The sequence below is a fragment of the Mustela lutreola genome, chromosome 1 (genome assembly GCF_030435805.1).
Source record: "Mustela lutreola isolate mMusLut2 chromosome 1, mMusLut2.pri, whole genome shotgun sequence".
NCBI lineage: Eukaryota > Metazoa > Chordata > Mammalia > Carnivora > Mustelidae > Mustela > Mustela lutreola.
Window position 1 is genome coordinate 70,128,816 of NC_081290.1, and position 21,803 is coordinate 70,150,618.

At 37.3% G+C, this 21,803-nt stretch overlaps 1 protein-coding gene across 11 annotated transcripts in view; it reads left to right on the top strand.

Annotated features, from left to right (window-relative positions):
• INPP4B (inositol polyphosphate-4-phosphatase type II B) overlaps window positions 1–21,803 on the top strand; it is an 834,661-nt gene that overhangs the window by 778,634 nt on the left and 34,224 nt on the right. For all 11 annotated transcript variants that reach the window (XM_059168095.1, XM_059168068.1, XM_059168015.1 and 8 more), the window contains 2 exons: window positions 5,070–5,182; window positions 7,730–7,884. In XM_059168095.1, the coding sequence (XP_059024078.1) occupies window positions 5,070–5,182; window positions 7,730–7,884 (268 nt within the window). The remainder of the gene's footprint in view (window positions 1–5,069; window positions 5,183–7,729; window positions 7,885–21,803) is intronic.

Here is a 21,803-nt window from a genome sequence, read left to right on the forward strand (position 1 = left end):
TTTGATTAAGGTCAATGTCATATTAAAGAGACCTCATCCAACAGAACAAGGAGAAAATTGGTATAAAAAGTGACTCTGAATTTGGCTATTCTGTGCCATTGGGGAGTGGTAGGAAACCATTTACAGGTTTGTGAAGGTTTGTGATTCTGATCTTTGTTTGTACCTATACACACCTTACTTTGGATAAATTCTGACTTTTGCCTGAGAAAGTAGACTTGCTATCTGAGACTGTGAATGCTTTCCTAAGAACTACTAATGTCTTCCTCTGTTTTTCATAGTTGACACAGAATACAACAATGTAGGCATTTCTGCCAAGACTTTTATTAATTGTTTTTCACTTCAAGCCGATGAAGCATGGCAGGGTTATTGTCCTCATTTTTCAGATGAGAAAATAGGGACAGAGGGTTAAGCAACTCACCTAAGACCACATGTCGGAGCAGGGGCAGAGTTGGCATTGGAAATCGCTTTCTGGAAATCTTGGCTCCGTGCTTCCTTTAAAAAAAAAAATAATGAAAGTTTCAAACAAAAAAAGAACATCATAAAATAGTAAACACTAGGGAACCCATCACTCAGCCTCAGAAATTTTGTAAGAAAAAATGCAGATAGAATGAAAAACCCTTTTGTACCCCTGCCAGTTCCAATCCCTTACTTTCCTTTCTCTGAGAAAATCAATATCCTGAATTTGGTGTTTTACATTATCATACATGTTTTTACCCCACATGTATTACCCATAAAATATATGGTATTTTTGCTTATTTAACTTTATATTATTACTGTTACTTTGCATGAGTCCTATAATTTGTATTGTTTTGCTCAACATAGTTTTTACTCTATACCCATGCCAATATATACATGCATAATATAGCATGCTTATTGATTTTCTCCACTATATAATATTATATTTTATGATTATATATCAGTGTATCCATTCTCTTTATGAACATTTAGATGGGTTTTTTTCTGCTGTTTAATATTATAAACAATAGTGCAATGAACATTGTTGTACACTTCATCTGCTTACTTTCTTGAGCCCCATTTGAAAAGAATGCTCTTACTGAGATAGGTATGGAGATTCAGTTACCCTGTCTGAATTCTGTGCTAGAGTAATGCAGGAGAGAGTAGACAAAGCAAGACTTATTGGCTAATTTACATTTGAAGAGATTCATTCTAAGTTTAAAAACCAATCCATATTCCCCATTTACTAGGATTTTCAGTTGGTTTATCAGAATCTATCATTATATCTTGAAATCTCCCTTACTAATCCAAAAACTAGTCATTACTAATGATACTTCCTTCTAGAACCAGCCCTGAATTTCTGTGACCTCTGGAATTTTTTGTCAGATTGAAAAAAAAAAAAAAAAAAACTGGCAGCAACCAAAGAATTGAATTGCTAGAGATGTGCTCTGAATAAAGCAAGTTTTATCATTACAGAAATAGAAATAGTGGCCTGAAAATTTTAAGAACATCAAAATATCTTCCTTCTAAAAAGCATGCCATGGGAAGAAGGGGTGCCTGTCTATCCTAAAGTGCTATCTTTATGGAGTAGAAATATGCAAAGGATGACCATTTATTTGACTTCTGTTTCAGATCCTTATAGTCTGTTTTAAATGACTGATCTAAAAAAATCCTCATGTCAACAATGAAACTAAATTATTTTAAGAAGTCATTGTACTTTATTCTGGAGTCTCAGAATTCTGAAGAAGCCGGTTCATTGTGTTATTACTGGAACTGCCTTTTAGCACCACCAGCTAATTGTGAAGGTGCTAGCACATATTGGGGGAAAATTGCTGGTGTAGGAATATGGAGACTGGATTTTTTTTAGTTCCTCTGCTATGAACCCTCGGAAAGTCACCAAAGCATCTTAGACATGGGGTTGCCCTGAGATAGTAATTTGCAAATTTTTTATGGTGACTCCAGGTTGTTATGTCAACTTTGAGGGTTAGGACAATAATAATAAAAATGACAGTCACCATCACATGGAATAGAATGCAATATATTCAGGGAACAGTGTCTGCATTTAGGATAAATATCATTTCATAAAATTCTTGTTACAGAAGGGCATGTATCTCCGTGCATGTGCACATAATGCTGCAGGTGAAATTCTTATTCCGTATTCCTTTCAAAAACATCTGAAAGCCACTTATACCAGGTGACTTCAGAAAGGACCTCAGGGGAGCCGCCGAGGTGGCTCAGTCAGTTAAGTGTCTGCCTTTAGGTCATGATCCCGGGGCCCTGGGATCAAGCTCCACGTCGGGCTCCAGGCGCCGCAGAGAGCCTGCTTCTCCCTCTGCCTGTGCTCCTTCCCCTCATCTCTCTCTCTTTCTTGTTCTCTCTGTCAAATAAACAAATGAAATCTTAAAAAAGAAAGAAAGAAAGAAAGGACCTCAGGGACCTCTAAGATATAGTTATATCCCTATTTAAAATTCCTAGTTGCTCCTATTTTTCTTAGGATGAAGCCCAGATTTCCCAGCATAGCAGAGTAGACCCTTCATAATTCCTGCCTCTAGGACCAGGCCTTGCAAGGACATAGTGAACCATGAGCTCCCAGCTTTGACAGTACTGCTTCATTTCACCATGCATGTGCTGACATTTTTCCTTGGGCCTCAAATGCTTTCTGTAGCCACGAAGCATTATCTTTGCTAGAAACCCTTCCCTACCCAACTATTCTTTATAAGATGGCACACTCCTTCCCTTGGGTCTCTATTATTATTTTTACTGATTTAATGCCATAGCCCATAGTACACTTTACTTTAGTTAATAATGGTTTAAAAATCTGTCTTCCCCTACTGAACTGTGAAGACTTTGAGGTCAGCTTTTTGTATCCTAAGAATTTGAGTTCTTTCCTTTTCTTATGCATATACTGTGCTCTCCCTTTTTCTCAAAATAACTTTATTCTTTAAAACAGCACACATTTACTTTAAACTGTCTCAAATGACACAAAAAGGCAGTTGAAAAATCATTCTAAATCCTATAGCCTAATAATGACCGATTTCTCTCTTTGCCTACATGCCTATAGAGAGACGTAAGCACACACACATACACACACATAATTTTATACAAATAAATTCATTCATTGATTTGTATTCATTGATACAATGAATAAATTCATTTCATTGATATTGACATATTTCCTTTCAACAATGTCAAGGACACTTCCCCTGTTAATGGTATACCCGTACATAATTTTAAATGGCTGCTTAAATTTTAATTCATTAAAAATAGTGATGGTAGACCTGACTTCCTGTTCCTTTTATTCTGACTATGAATTAAAAAGTAGCATTATTGTCCTTACTTTCTTTGATCAGCTGTAGAGTCTTGAGCTGGTTTTTTAACTCTCTTCGAGGCATTCCCTTACGCTTTTTTCCCTTTATCTCTGGACTGTGTCCTATTAAACTTTCTATATATCAGACAGTCCATCAAGCAACGTGATGTTTTTAGTCAAACTTTGTCTTTCTTAAGAGAATCATCTATAGTTACATCATAAGGGTTCGACTTCTGATGGTTTTTCCATTTAGAAACTAATACAGTGGAATCATGCATATATTTTATGTAGATATTTTTAATCTCATCGCCCTACTATAGGAATGCATCTCGATTGTACCCGACCTTCTCCTATTCTGTGGTTATGAAATTCAAGATGATATATAACTGTTTTCAATGGATATTTTTATTTTACCAACCATTTGCATTCTTTGGCAGATAAAGATTGCTAGTATAGTTCATCAGGATACTTCCTCACTCTCTGGTGCTAAAGTCAAGAACTATTCAGATGTATTATTTTAATAAAATGAAACATCTGGTACAGTTTTGAAAAGTTCAGAGTCACGCTATGATTACAGCTTATTTGTACTGTGTGTGAGTGTGTATGTGTGTGTGTGTGTGTGTGTGCACAATGTGTGTGTTTGTGAGAGAGAGGGAGATATATGATTCAGGAATATATCAGTTTTGTTTCACTGTTACTGGACAGCCTACACACAGTCCGTGTTACTCTTACAGATTTTCTCCTGTTTCTAGCCTCAATTAACACTCTTAGGAATTCATCATCCTTTGGGTTGTGGATTCAACATTAGAGCACATTTTCGTACTGTACAGCATTAATCCAACAACTCTCTTAGAAAGACTTTTTGTTTCCATATCTATATTCGGATCTTGACCCCATCTTGCCAAGTGTCAGGGACATTTGTGTCATAATGTGCATTGCCTTAGGTTTTAATACAAAACATGTGCCATTTGTGACCTATGCTTTAGTTATGAGTATGTAGAGATCTGAGCAATCAGTCATTTCCTGCTCCCTATCTAATTATCTCATGTAATTATCTATCACCTCTCATGTTTTCCCTCTTTCCATGCCTTACCTTTGCTCCTTAATAGCAGTTCTTCTCAGCCAAGATAGATTTTGCCCTCAAGGAATATCTGGCAATGTCTGGAGACATTTTTGATTGTCGCAGGAAGGGTATTACTGGTTTCTAAATTGTAGGGGTCACTGATGCTACTTACCATACCACAAAGCAGAATATAGGTCCATTCCCCGCAACAAAATGTTATCCAAGCCAGAATGTCCATAGCGCTGAGGTTAAGGAATCTTGCTGAGAAACTGACTCCATGTATTTTATTTGAGCCTCCAGATTTGTCCCACCCCTGAGGTGTTCAGTTTAACATACCCTCTTGATTCAGACTAGCTACTTAGTAGCAGAAAGTGGTAATAGTAAGTTATAAAATTACATCTCTTGTCTCATCTATGTCATGCATTGGTTGAAGGGAGGCAGCAGCCATTATCAAAAATGTTTCACTTGTTAGTAAAATAATAGTATATGAAAACTGGCATTACCACAGTAGCATAGAATAGGTAGAGGAGGCGACTGAGGCATATTTCTAAGTAAAAATAAAGCTGGAGAGATTAATAACTATGATTGTCCTCAGATTAATAAACATGATTATACTCAGATACTCTCTGTTCCCAATACTATTTGTTGTTATGGAAATTCTATTCATACCTATATTGAGCAAATCTCCATAGGCAGCTTGATACTAACACGATCTCCCTTTCTTTCTCTTTTTTTTCCCCCCAGACATTTCACATTTTCAAGAACAAAATGATTTAAAAGGATTACTAGAAAATCTCCATCAAAATATCCAAGCCAAAAAAAGAAAGAATGTGGAAATCATGTGGCTGGCTGCAACGGTAAGCATTCTCCAGCCAGGTCTTTGCCCCTGTCACCATGATGATCAGCAAACATCATGGAGTGTCACTGTGTAGCATCCAACCTCTGCACTTGGTTACCAGATGTCATTCTCCATTATCCAGGGGTTTGGGTATTTTCAATGCTGTCAGTAGTTCTATCAATACGTTAGAACACAAGATGGAAGAAGGTGCACTCAATGAGGAAGAATTACCTTTTGGTTTTTCCTGTACATTCTGGATGTCGTTTGACACTCTGTGGCTAAAATGGAGTGTCTGTGATTTTCTTTTGATATTACATGTTGGGAAGTCAGTCACCCATTTCAATCAGGATTTTGAAGTGCTGCTCTAGAGACATATGGTGGCAACAGAATGTGGTTATCAGATCTCTGACTCACAGCCTCAGTAAGGCTCCTGGACATCTTGTTCAATTAATGAGCTTGTAAATGCGTTTGTTAATTGAGATATTAGCATAGAATTTGTTACTGATGGATTGCTCTTGGGGTAACAAGCTACATTTTCTCTGGTTCTTTCTCATTTAATAACACCTTCAGGACAGAAGTACTGCCTTATTTCCCACCCCAGGTTTCTAGCGGAGTGAGGGAGAAAAACACTACCTGTTATTTCTGAAACTCTTACCTGGCAACCATTCAGGCATAGCGCACGTGAACTTACAAATTTTGCTAAGCGTTCAGACCCAAAGATCCTTTCCTAATGAGAGGTTTTTTTCATCAGAGAAGGCCCACATTGGAGATCTTTATGATGATGGCCATAATGAATGCCATATTTGTAGTTCCTGTACAGTGTTGCTTGTGTAATCTGGAATTCAGTCACCGATCTCCTGACAAAACTCTATTCACTCTGTATCAATAGTGTTTAAAACAAAGCCTTGCCCTACTACCAGTGTTCAATTATAATCCAATATTACTTACTCTCTTCTGGGAAAAAGGAATGGATAATTTACCGTGAGTCTATATAAAATAAGAGTGAGGCAGAAGAAAGCTACTTTAGCTTCCCTTCATGCCCTCTTGGAGCCCCAGGGAAGAACATCAAAGTAACAATATGAAACATTGCTTTCAGGCAGCTCATTTACCCTGGTCCCATTTAGCCCCATACTGCATTACAGGAGGGTTATTTTTAATAGTTTTTTCCCCTCAGTGTGGCTTCTCTTTATATCTTCAAAGACTGATATGGTTGTTAATTCTCACAAAAATTTCACAAAGGTAGGTCATGAGCTATTTTTGCTATTTTACTAATAATGGGATAACAGGAAGGTAATTTGATCATTTACTAAGGCTTTCTGACAACTTAGGAACATGTATCTATGCCGCTATACATATCATGAAGTCGTGTCAATGGATAAATGAAGGATGTACGTGTACAAACACAAATGTATACTTTCTCTTAGTCTATGTAGTTTTACCATTGAATATATTTTAAAAGTTTCCCCATAAATCTCATTTATTCCTGAAAAATCTTTTTGAAACTTGAACACTGACCAAATACGGCTTTCTCACAACTTAACTGTGGAATGGATGATTGACTGCATTGACACATACTCGGCACCCATAATGTGCAAATTTAGCATTATGTAGGAACACTGACTTTATTATTACAGCATTTCTGTAGCTGATACTCCAGTTTCAATATCCTCTTTGTAAAAATCCTCTTTGGACTTTTAAAATGAAGAAATACAGAAATTCCTGTTGACATTTTATAAAAAGCTTTTATTTGTCTCTATTTCATTCTCCTCTCTTTTAAAAATATTATTTATACATTACTGTATTAATATTTTATATTCTATTGAAAAAATACAAAACTATTTGCTTTTGTCTTGATTGAGTTTTAAAAAATAAAAATAAAAAAATGAGAATTTAAAGAGATCACATGCCAGTCAAGCGTGTTAGGTTCATATGGCTCAAAGGAACTATAGAAATAGGGAAACCAAGACACAGCAGATGTGCATTTCACAGTGACCCTTTGCTGTCCTTATTCTTACTCATTGCATTGATGAGTGGCTAGTGGTTCACTAACTGCTACACTAGTGCCATATAAATGTTTGAAGTCTCATAACCTCAAGCCCAAACTCCCAAAAGATTCTTAAAGGCAAAATAAGAAAATGTTAGCTATTTCAGATTCAAAGCAGTGTCTGATCCAGAAAATACAATTGTATTTTCCCTTCACAGTTAAGGTGTTGCTCCTAAGCTGTGACCTGACTGTCATCCACTATGGCTAGGGCTGGCTCACCGCCCCCTCAACCCGACCCCCTCAGGGAGCACTGCTGCCTGTGCTGGATATTTACCATCTCATAGGGCTGCCACAACCCCATGCCTCGCACATCATATACAAAGAACTAAATAAATTCAATCTGTTCCACTAGCTTTTGAAATGAAACGATAATGTTTTTCACTCGCTAGGGCCGATTGAACCAATTGATGATCATAAATTAACATAAATTTGGAGTGTTTAGATAAGAAGTGTTTAGGTGAGTCCGACACTTCAGAGTCATCTGCGGCTGAGCAATAAACTGTTTGTACATCTGTGTTGCAGATTTGTCGCAAACTAAATGGTATTCGTTTCACCTGTTGCAAAAGTGCCAAGGACAGGACGTCCATGTCGGTGACCCTTGAACAGTGCTCCATCTTGAGAGATGAGCACCAGCTGCACAAGGACTTCTTTATCCGAGCCCTGGATTGTATGAGAAGGTAGCCCGCATGTCTTCAACTTTCTTTCTTTTAAAGACATTTTAAAGTTTGGGGTCTTTTGTTTTCCAAATACATATTTTACTGGCAGACTAAATATTTAGTGACTTCCCTGCATTTCCTTGGCTTGTAGCTCATGGCATGAAAGATAAAATAATGTTAAGTATTCCCCCTACTCATTTTAGGCAATAAAAGAGAATGTGGCTGGATTTTGATAATAGCTTATTAACTCATTTAGATCCAAGTTTTAAAGGATCTAAGTTTTAAAGGTCCTTTCATGTGTAACGCTTGAAGAACAATTTCTTTTTGTATTAGTAATTATGACTATACACAAAATAAAACTCAGCCATTATCCAAAAAAAAAAAAAAAAGTCTCCTAACCACAACTAACAGGTGATCTTCCCAATGTCTTGTAAGGTCTCCGGGTCGGTCACCTCCTTCCTAAAATTATTTTCACATCACGCATCATAAAGATGGGATGGCAAGGATGCTTTAGAACAGAGAATTAATGTTGTTACTCTGCCGACATTTAGAACGCTATGCCTGAAGTCATGTCTCTTGATTCATTTCCACTGTAATTAAATCTAAAGTCTAAGCCATAATGGGAAGGAAAAAGTGTCGCATTCACAGTGTCTGTCAGCAAGGACATACGTTCATTAAAAAGTTAAACGAAATTGTCCTCTTTGCTGCAAAGCTGGCTCAGAAGCACAGCAGATAGCATGGGACAGGCTCTCTATTTCCAGAAAGGAATGTCCTGTGATGCTGTGGAGAGAACTGCTTCTTATCGGGCATATCATGAACCCCCCCCCCCTTTTTCAATGGCTGCAGTCTTTCAGTGGGGACTGGACGCTTGTCTGCACTTGCCCTGTGCCTGCATGCCTTCCCCACTACATGAGAGATTTCTGGAGCTTTCTCTGTTTCCCCATTTCATGTCTCTCGGCATTATCATTGTTCAGTGGAGTTCTATCATGATTTTTTGATAAATGTACAAGGATGTCTTAGAGGCCTGACATGAACATCTCAGCCATATAAAATGCATTTGGTTGATATAAAAAACTTATTTTAAAAATAACTTCTCAGCACTAATGGGACGAATTCAGAATCTGAAGCTGAAATCTTCTAATGTGCAGAAGAATACAAATGTCACTATGGTTGGAACAAAGGTACTAAGTGGGGAGAGCAGGCACACATGATATTTTAGGCCAGATACACACCAGAAGACTACAATGATTCAACAAACATGAATTATCTAGAAGATGTAATTGTGGTTTGTTTAAGGCAGAAAAAAAAGAAGACCCTTAAATTAGAAAGATGAATCTTTCAAATTTGGTAAATAAAAGGCATATTTATCATATACACGTTCAAATATAAAACCGGATAGTGTGGTATTGCATAAAGGTTCTATAGAATCGACATTATCTATGTAACATACTTGCTCACAATCTAAGATTTATAGGGTTCATGTTTGGACTGTTAAACAAGGTAGGGTCTAAAAATTTTAATCCAATCACAACGAAGATCTTAACTTCCATATCACCACTTTTCTGGGGAGTGAAAATATATATTTATATATGTATCTTAGAAATTTCAAATCTGTCGAACTTATCATTTGTTTTTTTGTGAATGCGTGAGAGCTGTATGAGGCTGTGAGGGCTTGCGTGTGAGTGCACATATGTGCCTGTGTTTAAAGGAAATAAGATTTGTCCTTTCCTTTAATAACTGCCATCATTTCCTTCTTTGGATATTCTGTATTTCAGTCCAAGCCCCTTGTTTTATGAGTTTTGGAAACATACAGTAAACGAGAGCATGGGGTTTGGAAGCCAGCTGACCTGAGCTTTAATGCCTAATGCCACTTACTAGCCATGAGCAAATTTTTTTTAAGTCTTTACTTTTTTTTTTTTTTTTTTTTTAAAGAAAGAGAGAGAGAGAACGGGGGCGGGAGAGGAATGGGGATTGGGCAGAGAGAGGGAGAAGCAGGGTCTCCACGAAGCAGGGAGCCAGAAACAGAGCTCAATCCCAGGACCCCAGGATCATGACTTGAGCCAAAGGCAGATGCTTAACCCACTGTGGCACCAGGTGCCCCAGTCCTGAGCAGGTTAATGCCTCTTAGTGCCTTAGGCAAGTTAGTCAACCTCTTGATGCCTCAGTTTCCTTATCTGTAAAACAGATGAATAATAATAGAAGCTCTTCTTAGGAGTGTCTTGAGGATTAAATGTAAATGATTACACAGCCATTACTGTATGATATTTGTTAGTAAATAAAAAATAAATATCAAGAGTCATGATGTTAACATTCTGATCTTCCAGGTACAGTAAAAGCTAGTCAGCTATGGTCCCTATAATCTTTGTGAATATACTATGACAAGTTTTGACTCAAATACTATATATTAAAATGAAATCTACTGCCAGTTCTCATACATAAGGTTTCAAATGCAATGCTTTATGTGCTCAAGAAAATAGTTCTTTATCTTCCACCTTGAAGTGCGCATGTGTTTACAAATGCTGTACTAATTACGGATGGATTGTGTTAATTAAAATAAACCTGGATAGGTTTCTTGTAACTATTTTATGTTAATGTGAATTATTGTATGACCTTAGAATTTGAGTCATAGAGCTGGGGTCAAAGAGTGACTCTAGAAATCTAGTCAGATCTGCTTTACTTTATCAGCAGCGAAGCTGAGCTATACAATGATTTGGCAAAGACTATTCAGACAGAATAGTATTATTATTCAGACAGAATAGTATTAAAAGTATTAGAGTCAGCACTGGAACATAGACGCCCTTGTTATATTTTAATATTATTTTCCTGGTACCAAATGAACCAAAATACTATCACTTAAAATTATTTGGTAATGTATCTGACTCTTTTAAATCTGTTACTTAAATACAGTTGGCCCTTGAGCAACACAAGTTTAAACTGCATTGGTCTACTTACTTGTGGACTGTTTTTTAATAAACACAGTACATTACTGTAAATGCACTTTATTTCTTATGATTCTCCTTATATCCTTTTTTCCCCTAACTTACTTATATGTACATATATGTATTATATACATATATATGTATATATATGTATATATATAATACATACAACATACAAAATATATGTTGTTGATTAACTGCTTATATTATCAGTAAATCTTTCTGTTAATCGTAGGCTATTACTAGTTAGGTTTGGGGGACTCAAATATTATACATGGATTTTCCACTTTGCGGGCAATCTGTGTTCCTAACCCCTGTGTTGTTCAAAGGTCAAGTGTATTATATAAATCTTACAAATCATTAAAAACCATGTCCTTTTAGAAATTTGAGACTGTGTATAAGACTAGAGAAATCTGCCCAAATCCTGAGACCTTGAAGAGCAGACTCTAGTTCTAGAATATGAACTAATTTCCACTTTATCTATTATGTCTACCATTGTACTGGGGCATTGAGTACAGTGTCCAGAGTAAAACAAATAAAACAAGGGTTGAATAAATGAAGAACAGTCCAAATAGGATGTCATTCTGTTGCCTTCTGCTTTTCACAACCATGTAGCAATTTTGTCTTTTTTATTTTTTTAAATTATGTTTTCAGTTACGTTCGAGATCGTAGTTTGGTTCTTGCTTTCATGTCTAAGCCTTAATTCTGGGAGGTCTCTATAGTTCATTGGCCAATGATAAGCCAGAGGTTGCACTCCAACAACTCAATCCAGTAAAGCCTCCAACCCCTTTCGATGAGCATTGTGGATTGTGAACATATTCAGAATTTAGGAGTTTTCAAACCTGCTCTGCCTTTTATTTCCACCTGCCTGTTAGGTCCTCCTAGTTGGCCAGAATGTGTGAAAGTTTATCAAAACCCTCTGCGTGGAGCTCTCATTTTCAGGATCTCTGGTTAAATGAACAACTAGTTGTCTGGGAGTGGCCCCAGGGAACTGCTATCTCAGGCTAGCCATCAGGCTGACTGTCAGCATCCCTTTGCCTGGAAGAGTACTGCTGTCTCAGACAATGGTGGGAGTGGCATTTCCTGCTGTCCAGATTCAGGGCAGTCCTGCACACCGCCAGCCCACCCTAGCAGAACTTGAGCTGAGCGAGGGCAGGAAGAGCACACACTTCCCCTCCTCTTACCCACTGTGGGCAGTTTTCCAAGAAGCAAGAGTTCTCAGCTTGCTGCTTGATTTCTTTTGATTACCAGGGTCCTGAAATGGTGGGGTTTGATAATGTTTTCAATTCTCATAGGTTTTTGGGAGAAAGGATTTGTAGAACTCTCCGTCTGCCATCTAGGAAATCCCACCCTCAGATATGGGCTTGAAAATGTGCTTCTGGGGCTTTTTAAAACGATCTTTGGACACCTTATGGTTTATAATTGGGAAGATCTGAGACGGATCCAGGGATCTAAATTTTTTAAGAACTTTACTAATATTCTGGGACACAACCTTAGATTTTAAAAAATCAGTGTTGTAAAGGGCTTTGATTTTTATGCTTTTGAAAATATTGGTTTTTCACTTTATTTGACATGAGTTGCTGTTTCTTTTACCTTTGAATTATTCTAACCATCTTTCAGGCTATTTGCTCTGTATTTTTTTAAAGTTCACCAAGGTTATAATATCATTGCTGGTTTGGGGTTTTTGTTTTTTGTTTTTTGTTTGTTTGTTTTGGTTTTACTCTTTCCTTATCTGTATTAAATTTTTCTATTGCATTGTGCTTCTCTCTCTAAGTTTCAGGTTATTTATGGATAAATGAAATGTAATAGATAAAGAGAAATAAGTAAAGCTTCATTTGGCTGCTTAGTCAGAAATTCCCTTGGTAGAATAAGCTCCATGAGAGCAGGTATTTTGGTTCTCCTTTGTCCATTGCAAACTTTCCGGTACCTAGAACATGCCTAGTGATAGTAGGGTTTTTTTTTTTTTTTTTTTTTCATAGTAGGTTCTTGATAAGTATTCAGTGAATGAGTAGATGAATGAATGAATAATGCAGGTTTCTAGAATGTTCAGGTCACCTATATTAGGAGATTTGTGCATACATAGGCATTTAGAATTAAACATGAAATTAGTACTCAGTTGTGGCATATTTATCAGCAAAATTCCAGAAGATGAAATTGAAGGTTTTGAAGAGGTTATGATACCAATTCAAAAACACACAGGCCACAAAAAAACCTACCTTAACTCACCGTCTGAATCCACCCTTTGTACTATACTAAAAATGTCATTCTCTTTTCCTACAGAGCCGTAATTACCCACAGGCCCACACTTCTGATGCATGCGCCTCTGGTACAGTCTGCTTGACTGAAGTAGCCCAAGGGCCTCTTCAGATGAGCCAAGTTGGCAGAGTAATTAGGAAGATCGTGCCCTGTGAGGAACTCTTAGTAGTTGCCTATACTGTAAGACAAAACAATGATTCTCAATTCTCCTTAGAAACCCTGGGGGGTTTGGGGGCTGAATGGCAGGAGTCCCGCCCAAATTGGCTTCCAGGTCAGAGGCCAGGTGGAGGACCCCTTGACTGAAGTAGAACTCATTTAAACCTGTTACCCTTCAGTGTTTATTTTATTTTATTTGGCTTTGTGGTTAAGACTATAAGCCTGGTATATCTATCCTTTCCATGAGTTTTGAAGTGTACATGTATTGACAAATTTTCCCTTGAATCCTCTATAATGGAAATTTACAAAATGGTGGCAGCATAATTGGCAGGTTTTTTTTAAAAGAGAGGGATAGTGCAGTATTAGCTCTCAGATTTTGGTTATGGGATCTCCACTGATGCTAAGAACCATTTTGTCCCAGTGCATTTATGGGAAGCAATTTTAGCAAGGACTTTCAAGCTTATATTTCATTAATAGATAATTAGGAATGGATTTTAAAATAGAAAATTTGACTGGATTATATAATGTCATGCTTTATCAAAAATGATTGTGTTGGGAAATTAAATAGCCACTAAAAAGTAAATGAAAATGACAATGCCAGTGCAGTCTTATTTCCCTTAACAGGAACACGGGGATTATGTGTGTCTACAATGTAACAATGTGACACCATATTGCTCAGTTGTCTGTAACTTTTATTTTCCTTATGCTGCATTACTCTGCAATCTGTCATTCTACAATAGCTCCTTAAAATTAAGATAGTTGATATGCCATTAGTAAGATTAATCAGGGTTCAGTTCAGCACACAACCATTTGTTACCCTTTAGATACGAGGCTTTCATCACTCCGTTTTAGTAAATATTGACTTCATAAGAGAAAGACTAAAAGGCCCATTAGATTTATTGAGTTTTATCTTGTTGAATGGCACATTCTCAACATGTTGCACCTGAAATTTATTTTGTTTTTATTGCCTAACTGATGAAATGTTCTGCTTTGTAAATGAGTGACCCTTAACCAATTGATGTCAGTAAAGGTTGTTTTTTTTTCCTCATGGCTTACTTCTTTTTTTTTTTTTTTTTAAAGATGTTATTTATTTATTTATTTATTTATTTATTTATTTTTATTTGACAGACAGAGATCACAAGCAGGTAGAGAGGCAGGCAGAGAGAGAAAAAGAAGCAGGCTCCCCACTGAGCAGAGAGCCTGATGCGAGGTTCGATCCCACGATTCTGGGATCATGACCTGAGCCAAAGGCAGAGGATTTAACCCACTGAGCCACCCAGGCGCCCCTCATGGCTTACTTCTTTGTGGGCTTTACTTTAGAGTCCTGTAGTTCATTTGTGTTAAAATAGAAAACATTACTTCTTCTTTCCTTGGTCTTGTTTTCACTTCATCTTGTTTTCCTTTACTTTTGTTGAATTTTATGGGCCGGAGAAAAGTTGCCATTATTTCATATTCTCTGCTATTTCAAAAATTGAAGTGAATAATAAGCATTGTAGGCAGAGGTCATTGAAACATTCAGTGATGCCCTGACTACCCGAAAGGGCTGTGTTTATATAGACCAGCATAAGTGGGAACAGTTTTTCCATGAGCACCAAGTGTTCTCTCTTCCCTGGAGAACTTCAGTAGTGTACTTGCAGCATCCCTTCAGTCCGTATCTGTGACGAATAACAGCAACAAGCCCAGGTGGAGTCACCTTCCTCGTAGGGTTGCTAATAGTCATATGAACACTGACCCTATTAGGATGTTTTGGCTTCAGTTGACCAATAAGATAAAAGGTAGTGGCAAAGAATACATTTTTTAAAAAATCAGGTGTCTTTTAGCAAGATATCCACAGATGAACCACCAAAGGGTGAACTTGTTGGAGAAATCAAAGAATGACCTACAGAAAAACTTTCAACTTCCTGAATAAAACGTTTGTGCTGATTTTAGGTAATCTTCTTTATACGCTTATTGTGTGTCATATTATTTTGATTCTGAGTTGTGATTTGGAGGTCTAGCTCTTCCTAATTTGTTTTGTGTAGAATATTTGTTTTCTACTAGTAGTGACATGAGACCCTGTGCTTGTCATCTGAGCACCTGCCTTGCACATACCTTCCTAAACAAGTCACTTCTTTCAGTTCTTGAAATTGTCACCTGAGGGCCTCGAAATATAAGTGTATGGAATATATATACATATGTGTGTGTTTGTGTGTGTTTGTGTGTGTGTGTGTGTGTGTAGTTTAAGGGAAACAAATATAAATGAATTTAATTGAAGTAGATTTAACTTCTACCACAAACATGAGTTTTTTAAGTCAGGAAGATCTGGGGTTGAGTCCTAATTTTTACACTCATTGTCCATACATCTTTGGACAAATTAATCTCCAGGCCTCAGTTTCCTCATCATGGGGGTAATGATCTCTCTGTTCTGTGGTGGTTGTGTTAAATGGGATTACTAACTGAAAGTCGCTGTGCCCAGTGGTATCAGGTAGTCTGCTTGCTCCCCATGCTCGTCCCATCACCACCTGCCCAGCCTATTCTTTCTTGGCCCATGTTTCTCCTCCATGCCTCCTCTGATACTCCTGAAGTTGAGAAATGTCCCTAGTCTTTAGGGTCTTAGGAAAAAAGCCCCAAGAGAAATACTTGGTTTCTAAATGGCTTAAACTCTCTCTGCATGACTATGGGCTAGATGGTTTGGATATCTTGCGAGAAGCTTGCCAGTGGTAACAGGGGAATCTAGGAGCATCCAAGCCTGGACAAGAGGGTTAGTGATCATATGCCGTCCTGGACAACAGTGCCTTAGCATTCAGGGAGTAGAACATGCACGTGTCCAACCTCAAACACCCACAGACTTCACTAGTGAGTTAGGATATCCAGTAAATAACAAGCCAAGGACTGCACCTCAGGAGATGGCCAAATATATCAGGAACAGGAGTATGTCATCATCCTATTCAGAGCCAAAAGTAAACATTTATTGAGTATCTTCTGTGGCTCAGTGCCGTGTTAAACAAAGGGCAAAATACATTTGTAATAAGAATAGGAACTAGTAATCAATGAATTCTTGCTATGCATAAAGAATTATATAAAACATTCTATATGTGGAACCCCTGTTAATGCCCACAAGGATAGTTATGAGACAGAAGAGGCCACATGCCTAAAACTTCTATAACCAGAGTGGATCAGAAGGGGAAAGGAATCACTGTGGACAGAGCTGCTCCTGGGGGAGGTAGGATTTGAGCTGTATCTTGAGGATGAATATGATTTAGGGAAGCAGCAAGGAGAAGTTAGGAGTTCTTGACTAGAAATATTTAAGTGGGTGAGCTAAGGTTCCTGATTGTGAATTCATTACATTTGTTGAGTGTTTGTTTTTATGTAGACCAACAACTCATTGTCTTCAGCAGGTATCATGTTTGCTTATTTTTTTTTTAAGGATCTACATTCATACATAGTTCTAGTCATCTCCTTTAATGTAATATTCCCTCATATGACTAGACCACAATTTGTCTATTCCCCTATTGAATTTTAGGTTGTCTCTGATGTTTTGCTATGACAAACAACACTGCAGTAGCCACACTCATATGAGTATATCCATGAATACATATGAGTATGAGTATATCCATGAATATATATATATATATATATATATATATATATATATCCATGAATATATCCATGAATTATCCATGAATAATTCTCCAGTATAACAAACATAAAAGTGAAGTGGTTGGTAAGGTATTTATATTTTCATTTCTACTAAATGTTACCAGATTGCTCTTCAAAATAGCTATACTATTTATATCCCTCAACCCATGCACCTGTGTTCCCATTTTCCACATGCCCAAATATGTGCACTGTACAGGTCTTTACCAATCTGATGGATGAAAAGTGGTATCTAAGCTTAATTTGTATTTTCCTGATGATAAGTGATATTGAACCTCTTTCTAAACATTGATTGGCCATCTGTGTTTCCACTTCTAGCATCTCATCTTTATTATTACATGTTGCATGTATTGGAGGTTTGCATATAATTCTAGTTAAGAAAGGGTTCTAGCCTATATACTGATTTATTGTATTTAAGTCAAGTTGTAGATAAGAGAGCTTCAGGAATGATAGTTTTTAAAAATATTTTTCATTCATTTTGTTTATTTTTTTTTCCAAAAAATTAAAAGCACAGTGGAGTAGGCCAGAAGGGTCTCTTCGGTTTGGACAGAGAAATGGAGTGTTTTGACAGGAGCCTGTGACATAATATGTGAAATTTTAGTGCTCCAATTTGGACAAGGGATGGAGACTTGCAGCTGAGACGTGTGTACACACACACACACACACAGAGAGGCAAAAAGGGAGGTGATTGATGCTTTTGCACGTGAAAAATGAGGTGTGGCAGAGACTAGCCCTAGAAAGGGCTTGTTGTCTTTAAAAAGCCAGAGATGCAGGTGGTCCAGACCTGAATGATATGTGGAAACCACATCATTCCGACAGGCCAAAATCTAGAAAGTCTGTTTCTGCTCCTGGAAACTTGATATGCAAGAAGAGAGGAAGTGAGTGGGCGTCATCACATACTGCTCAACCCACACACCCCCTTCCAAGAGAGGAACAACTCAGGATTACACACGTGGATCTGAAACAAATGTCACAGTTCTATCTCAGACCTTGCTTGCTTTTAAAGTTGACAAATTTGTTAAGGCATTTTGTGCCCATATACTAATGCTTCCCAAATATCAGTCAATCATTAAACCACCTAATAATTTTTTCCACACGTGTCACTTGAATAATCATTACCTTCAACCTTGTCCTAAGGAATGATATTCATGAATTCATGGACTTGATATGCCTGTTATGTTTGTCCTAACACCCATGAGAATAAATCCAAAACTGCTAAAATCAACGTATCATCAGTGTACTGTGTAAAAGTATGTGCCTTCATTAGTGTGTTTAGTCTACTTGAGTAAACACTGTCATAGAAAGGTTTCAACCCTCCTTCTAACCTTTATTTTTCTTATAATGCTCCAGTCTTTAGCCCAGGAGAAAAAACTGAAGGTCTTCATTGGCCACTCTCTAATAAAAAACTAAACTTGGGAGTCAATAGGTTTATGGAATAGCAGTCAAAATGCTGCAAACTTTTCTCCTGATCAGAAGATCACAGATGACAGAAAAGTTCAAATGTCTGGCGTAATGGATTTATGCCCAAGGATAATTGCCTCAAGTCCTATGAGCAAAAATATATTATGTGGAATTATACCCCATTCTCTCCCACTCATTGAGTCTATCAGGATTCAGATGAGTGTGAATGACATCATTACAGGGATCAGGAGGGTAATTTATAAAGCATGTCATTTGGAAAATTGGTAGTTTATTATAGTAGGAAAAAAAAAGCACATGTGGTATTTCTCAAGTGTCATAGCATTGTTTTGGCAGACACGTTGCTATGAATTCTTTAAAATCTAAGTATTAAGACAGCTTGGTAAAGAGTGGTGAGTGTAGTTGAGTAGTTAAAAGGAAAGACTTTGGGCATAGATGGCCTGGTTCTCCACTTCTTGGCAGTGAGAAGGAAATGCTAGGAACTTTTGGGTTATGCGTAAAGTGAAACAGTGTATATGAAGAAATTGGTAACAGGAATATCAGGTAAGTGCTTGATAAAGTTTAACTATTACAGTGTTGATTTCCCCAGCACCTTCATCTCATAGGGCTCTTGTGAGGATTACATTAAATGATCCTCAAAGCACATAACAGAGTACATAGTAACATAGTTACACAGTAAGGATCAGTAAAAAGTAACTGCTGCTTGGGCTGTGGCATCGTCAGAGGAACTATGCTTATTGCTACCACCTTCTTTGTCATAATGGTGTCTCGTCAACCTGTTTGTACTACACTGTGCATTGGTGTGATTCCTCGAACCATACTGAGGAAAGCAAAAGAAACAGCCTTTGCCGTTACTCATAGTGTCTATGCACTGCTCCTCAAAGGGTGGTTCCCAGACCCACAGCAACAGCAGCCCCCAAGAACTTGTCCAGATTCCCAGGCCTCACCCCAGTCCTATTGGATCAGAAACCGTAGGAGGGGGGCCCAGCAATCAGTGCTTCAACACACTCTCCAGGTGAGTGTGATACGTACTTAGGTTTCATAACCTCGGGTCTAGTGTAAGGATAGTATGCATTTTTAACAGTTTTGCTGAGATAAAATTCACATACACCTACCATACCATATCATATCATAAAATTCATCCACTTAATAGTGAAGGGGAGTGAGAGGTATAGAATCAGTTACTCATGGGGATAAAAGATATAGCATAGGGCATCTAGTCCATGATATTATAATGGTGTGATATGGTAGCCACGCATTTGGTGAGCACAGTGTAACATAGAGAGATGTCAAACCACTACATTGCACACCTGAATCTTAGGTCAATTAAAAAAAAAAAAGAATGCCTCATGAAATATACAGGGTATATTTATATCAAAAACTTACTTCTTGTTTATCTGAAGTTTAAGAAGAAAAAATTCACCCTTTCAAATGTGCGATTCAGTAGATTTTAGTATATTCACAAAGTAGAACAACAATCATCACAATCTAATTTTAATCTTTTTTTTTTTAAAAGATTTTATTTATTTGAGAGAGAGGCTGAGAAGGGGGACTAATCAGAAGGAGAAGCAGACTCCCTGCCGAGCAGGGAGCCCAATGTGGGACTCAGTCCCGGACTCCACGATTATGACCTGAACAGAAGGCAGACCCTTATCCCACTGAACCACCCAGGCACTCACAATCTTACTTTAGAAAATGTTCATCACCTTTGCCTATTCCGGACATTTCACATGAATAGAGACATAGAATATGTGATCTTTCGTGAATGACTTCTCTTTTTTTCAAAGTTCATCTGTATTGCGGGCATTTTTCATTACCTCGTAAGGCTCCCTCTCTGTGAGTAAATAGTCTTTGCATTCATTTCTACAGCATTAACGTCAGGCTTGTTTATGATTCTCCAGAACAACTCGAGTGCGTGTGTGCATTTGGGTATGGGAGTGGGGTAGCTAGATATGGTTGTGTGTGCATGTGAGTTTTAATTTCATGGTTTCCCTTTTGCAGAGACTCCTAAAAAGCTCACAGCCAATTCTGTGATCCATTTACTAGAAATAGATAGCATTCTTTAATGGGCCTTTAAAAATATATATATATAGTGGCCTCAGTCCTAATTTCTTTTTATGATATAACCCTTGCATTTACTGTTTCTTTCCCACTTTCATTCTTGATATCTTACTGAATTTTATGTACCCATTTAAACTGCCTTCAATTCTTTTTAAAACAAGGCAGGATTTAAATACGTAAGAATAAAACCACATAAAGCGTCTCCTCTATCCTAAGCTAAAGACTTCCTAAATATATACTTAGCACTTGTCAAATCAAGTTGAATAACACTGATTTATAGTTTTTTTCAAACTGCAAAAAGGAAAATTCAGTCTCTTACATCTGAATTTATGTGTTTTCAAAGTGATATCTGTCCTCTCAAATATTTGAGAAAATAATAGCATTATATTTTTATATGCTTCAGAGTTTGCAAATCACCCTGACTGCTCTTTTGCTCTGGAAAATAGGAATACAATAGATATCATCCTTTGTTCAGCTTCTGTTCCATAATTTAATTTTATAACATGAATTCAGAGATGGAATGTTTATAACACAGATAGTTTTATTTGATTTTGTGATAAAGATTTTTTTTCTCTTGGAAAGACTGGAACAGAAGTGAGAAAAAGGCATATTAGAGCTGTCAAGAGACATTATTTTTGCCAGAAAAGAAGAGGCAAATGCCTTCCTCTTCGTGAGAACAAACTGATTTTATAGCAACTGCTTTTGAAATAGATAGATGTATTGAAAACTCCACCATCTCTAGTCGCAAAGAAAGAAAGACCATTTTTCCAATAAGAATACAAAACCTCATGTGCCTATATGTGAGGTAGGTATGATTAAATATTACATGGTCATAATGTCAGAGGAACCGAGGCAGCCGAGTGGTGTCTCCATGGGTCCAGCTTGACCACGTGAGAAAATGCATGGTTGCCATTTTCTGGAAGGCCCAAACTCTGGCAAACGTTCGCTGAATTTAATCTTCTCCCTCCCGTTTGGTTTGACTTCATAAATACAATTTTATTGTGCACGTTAATAAGTTAAAAGTTCCTAGGGAATTGTGTGGTTCCTGAACAGACAGGAAAGACTGTACATAACTGAAAATTAATTCTAAATAATGGTGCTTTATTTGGGGATTAAACAGATCTATTTTTAGCAAATAATATGGTTTGATATTCATGTCAATTATAATCTCCCCAAATGCAATGCTTAAAGTTCTTTTACAAATTTAAACTTCAGGGGCGTCTGGGTGGCTCAGTGGGTTAAAGCCTCTGCCTTCGGCTCAGTTCATGATCCCAGGGTCCTGAGATCTAGCCTTGCATTGGGCTCTCTGCTCAGCAGGGAGCCTGCTTCCTCCTCTCTCTCTGCCTGCTTCTCTGCCTACTTGTGATCTCTGTCTGTCAAATAAATAAATAAAATCTAAAAAAAAAAAATTTAAACTTCATATTACTGAGGTTATGATTTCAGACTGTAATGGAAAGTAGAAATTGTTTTCCA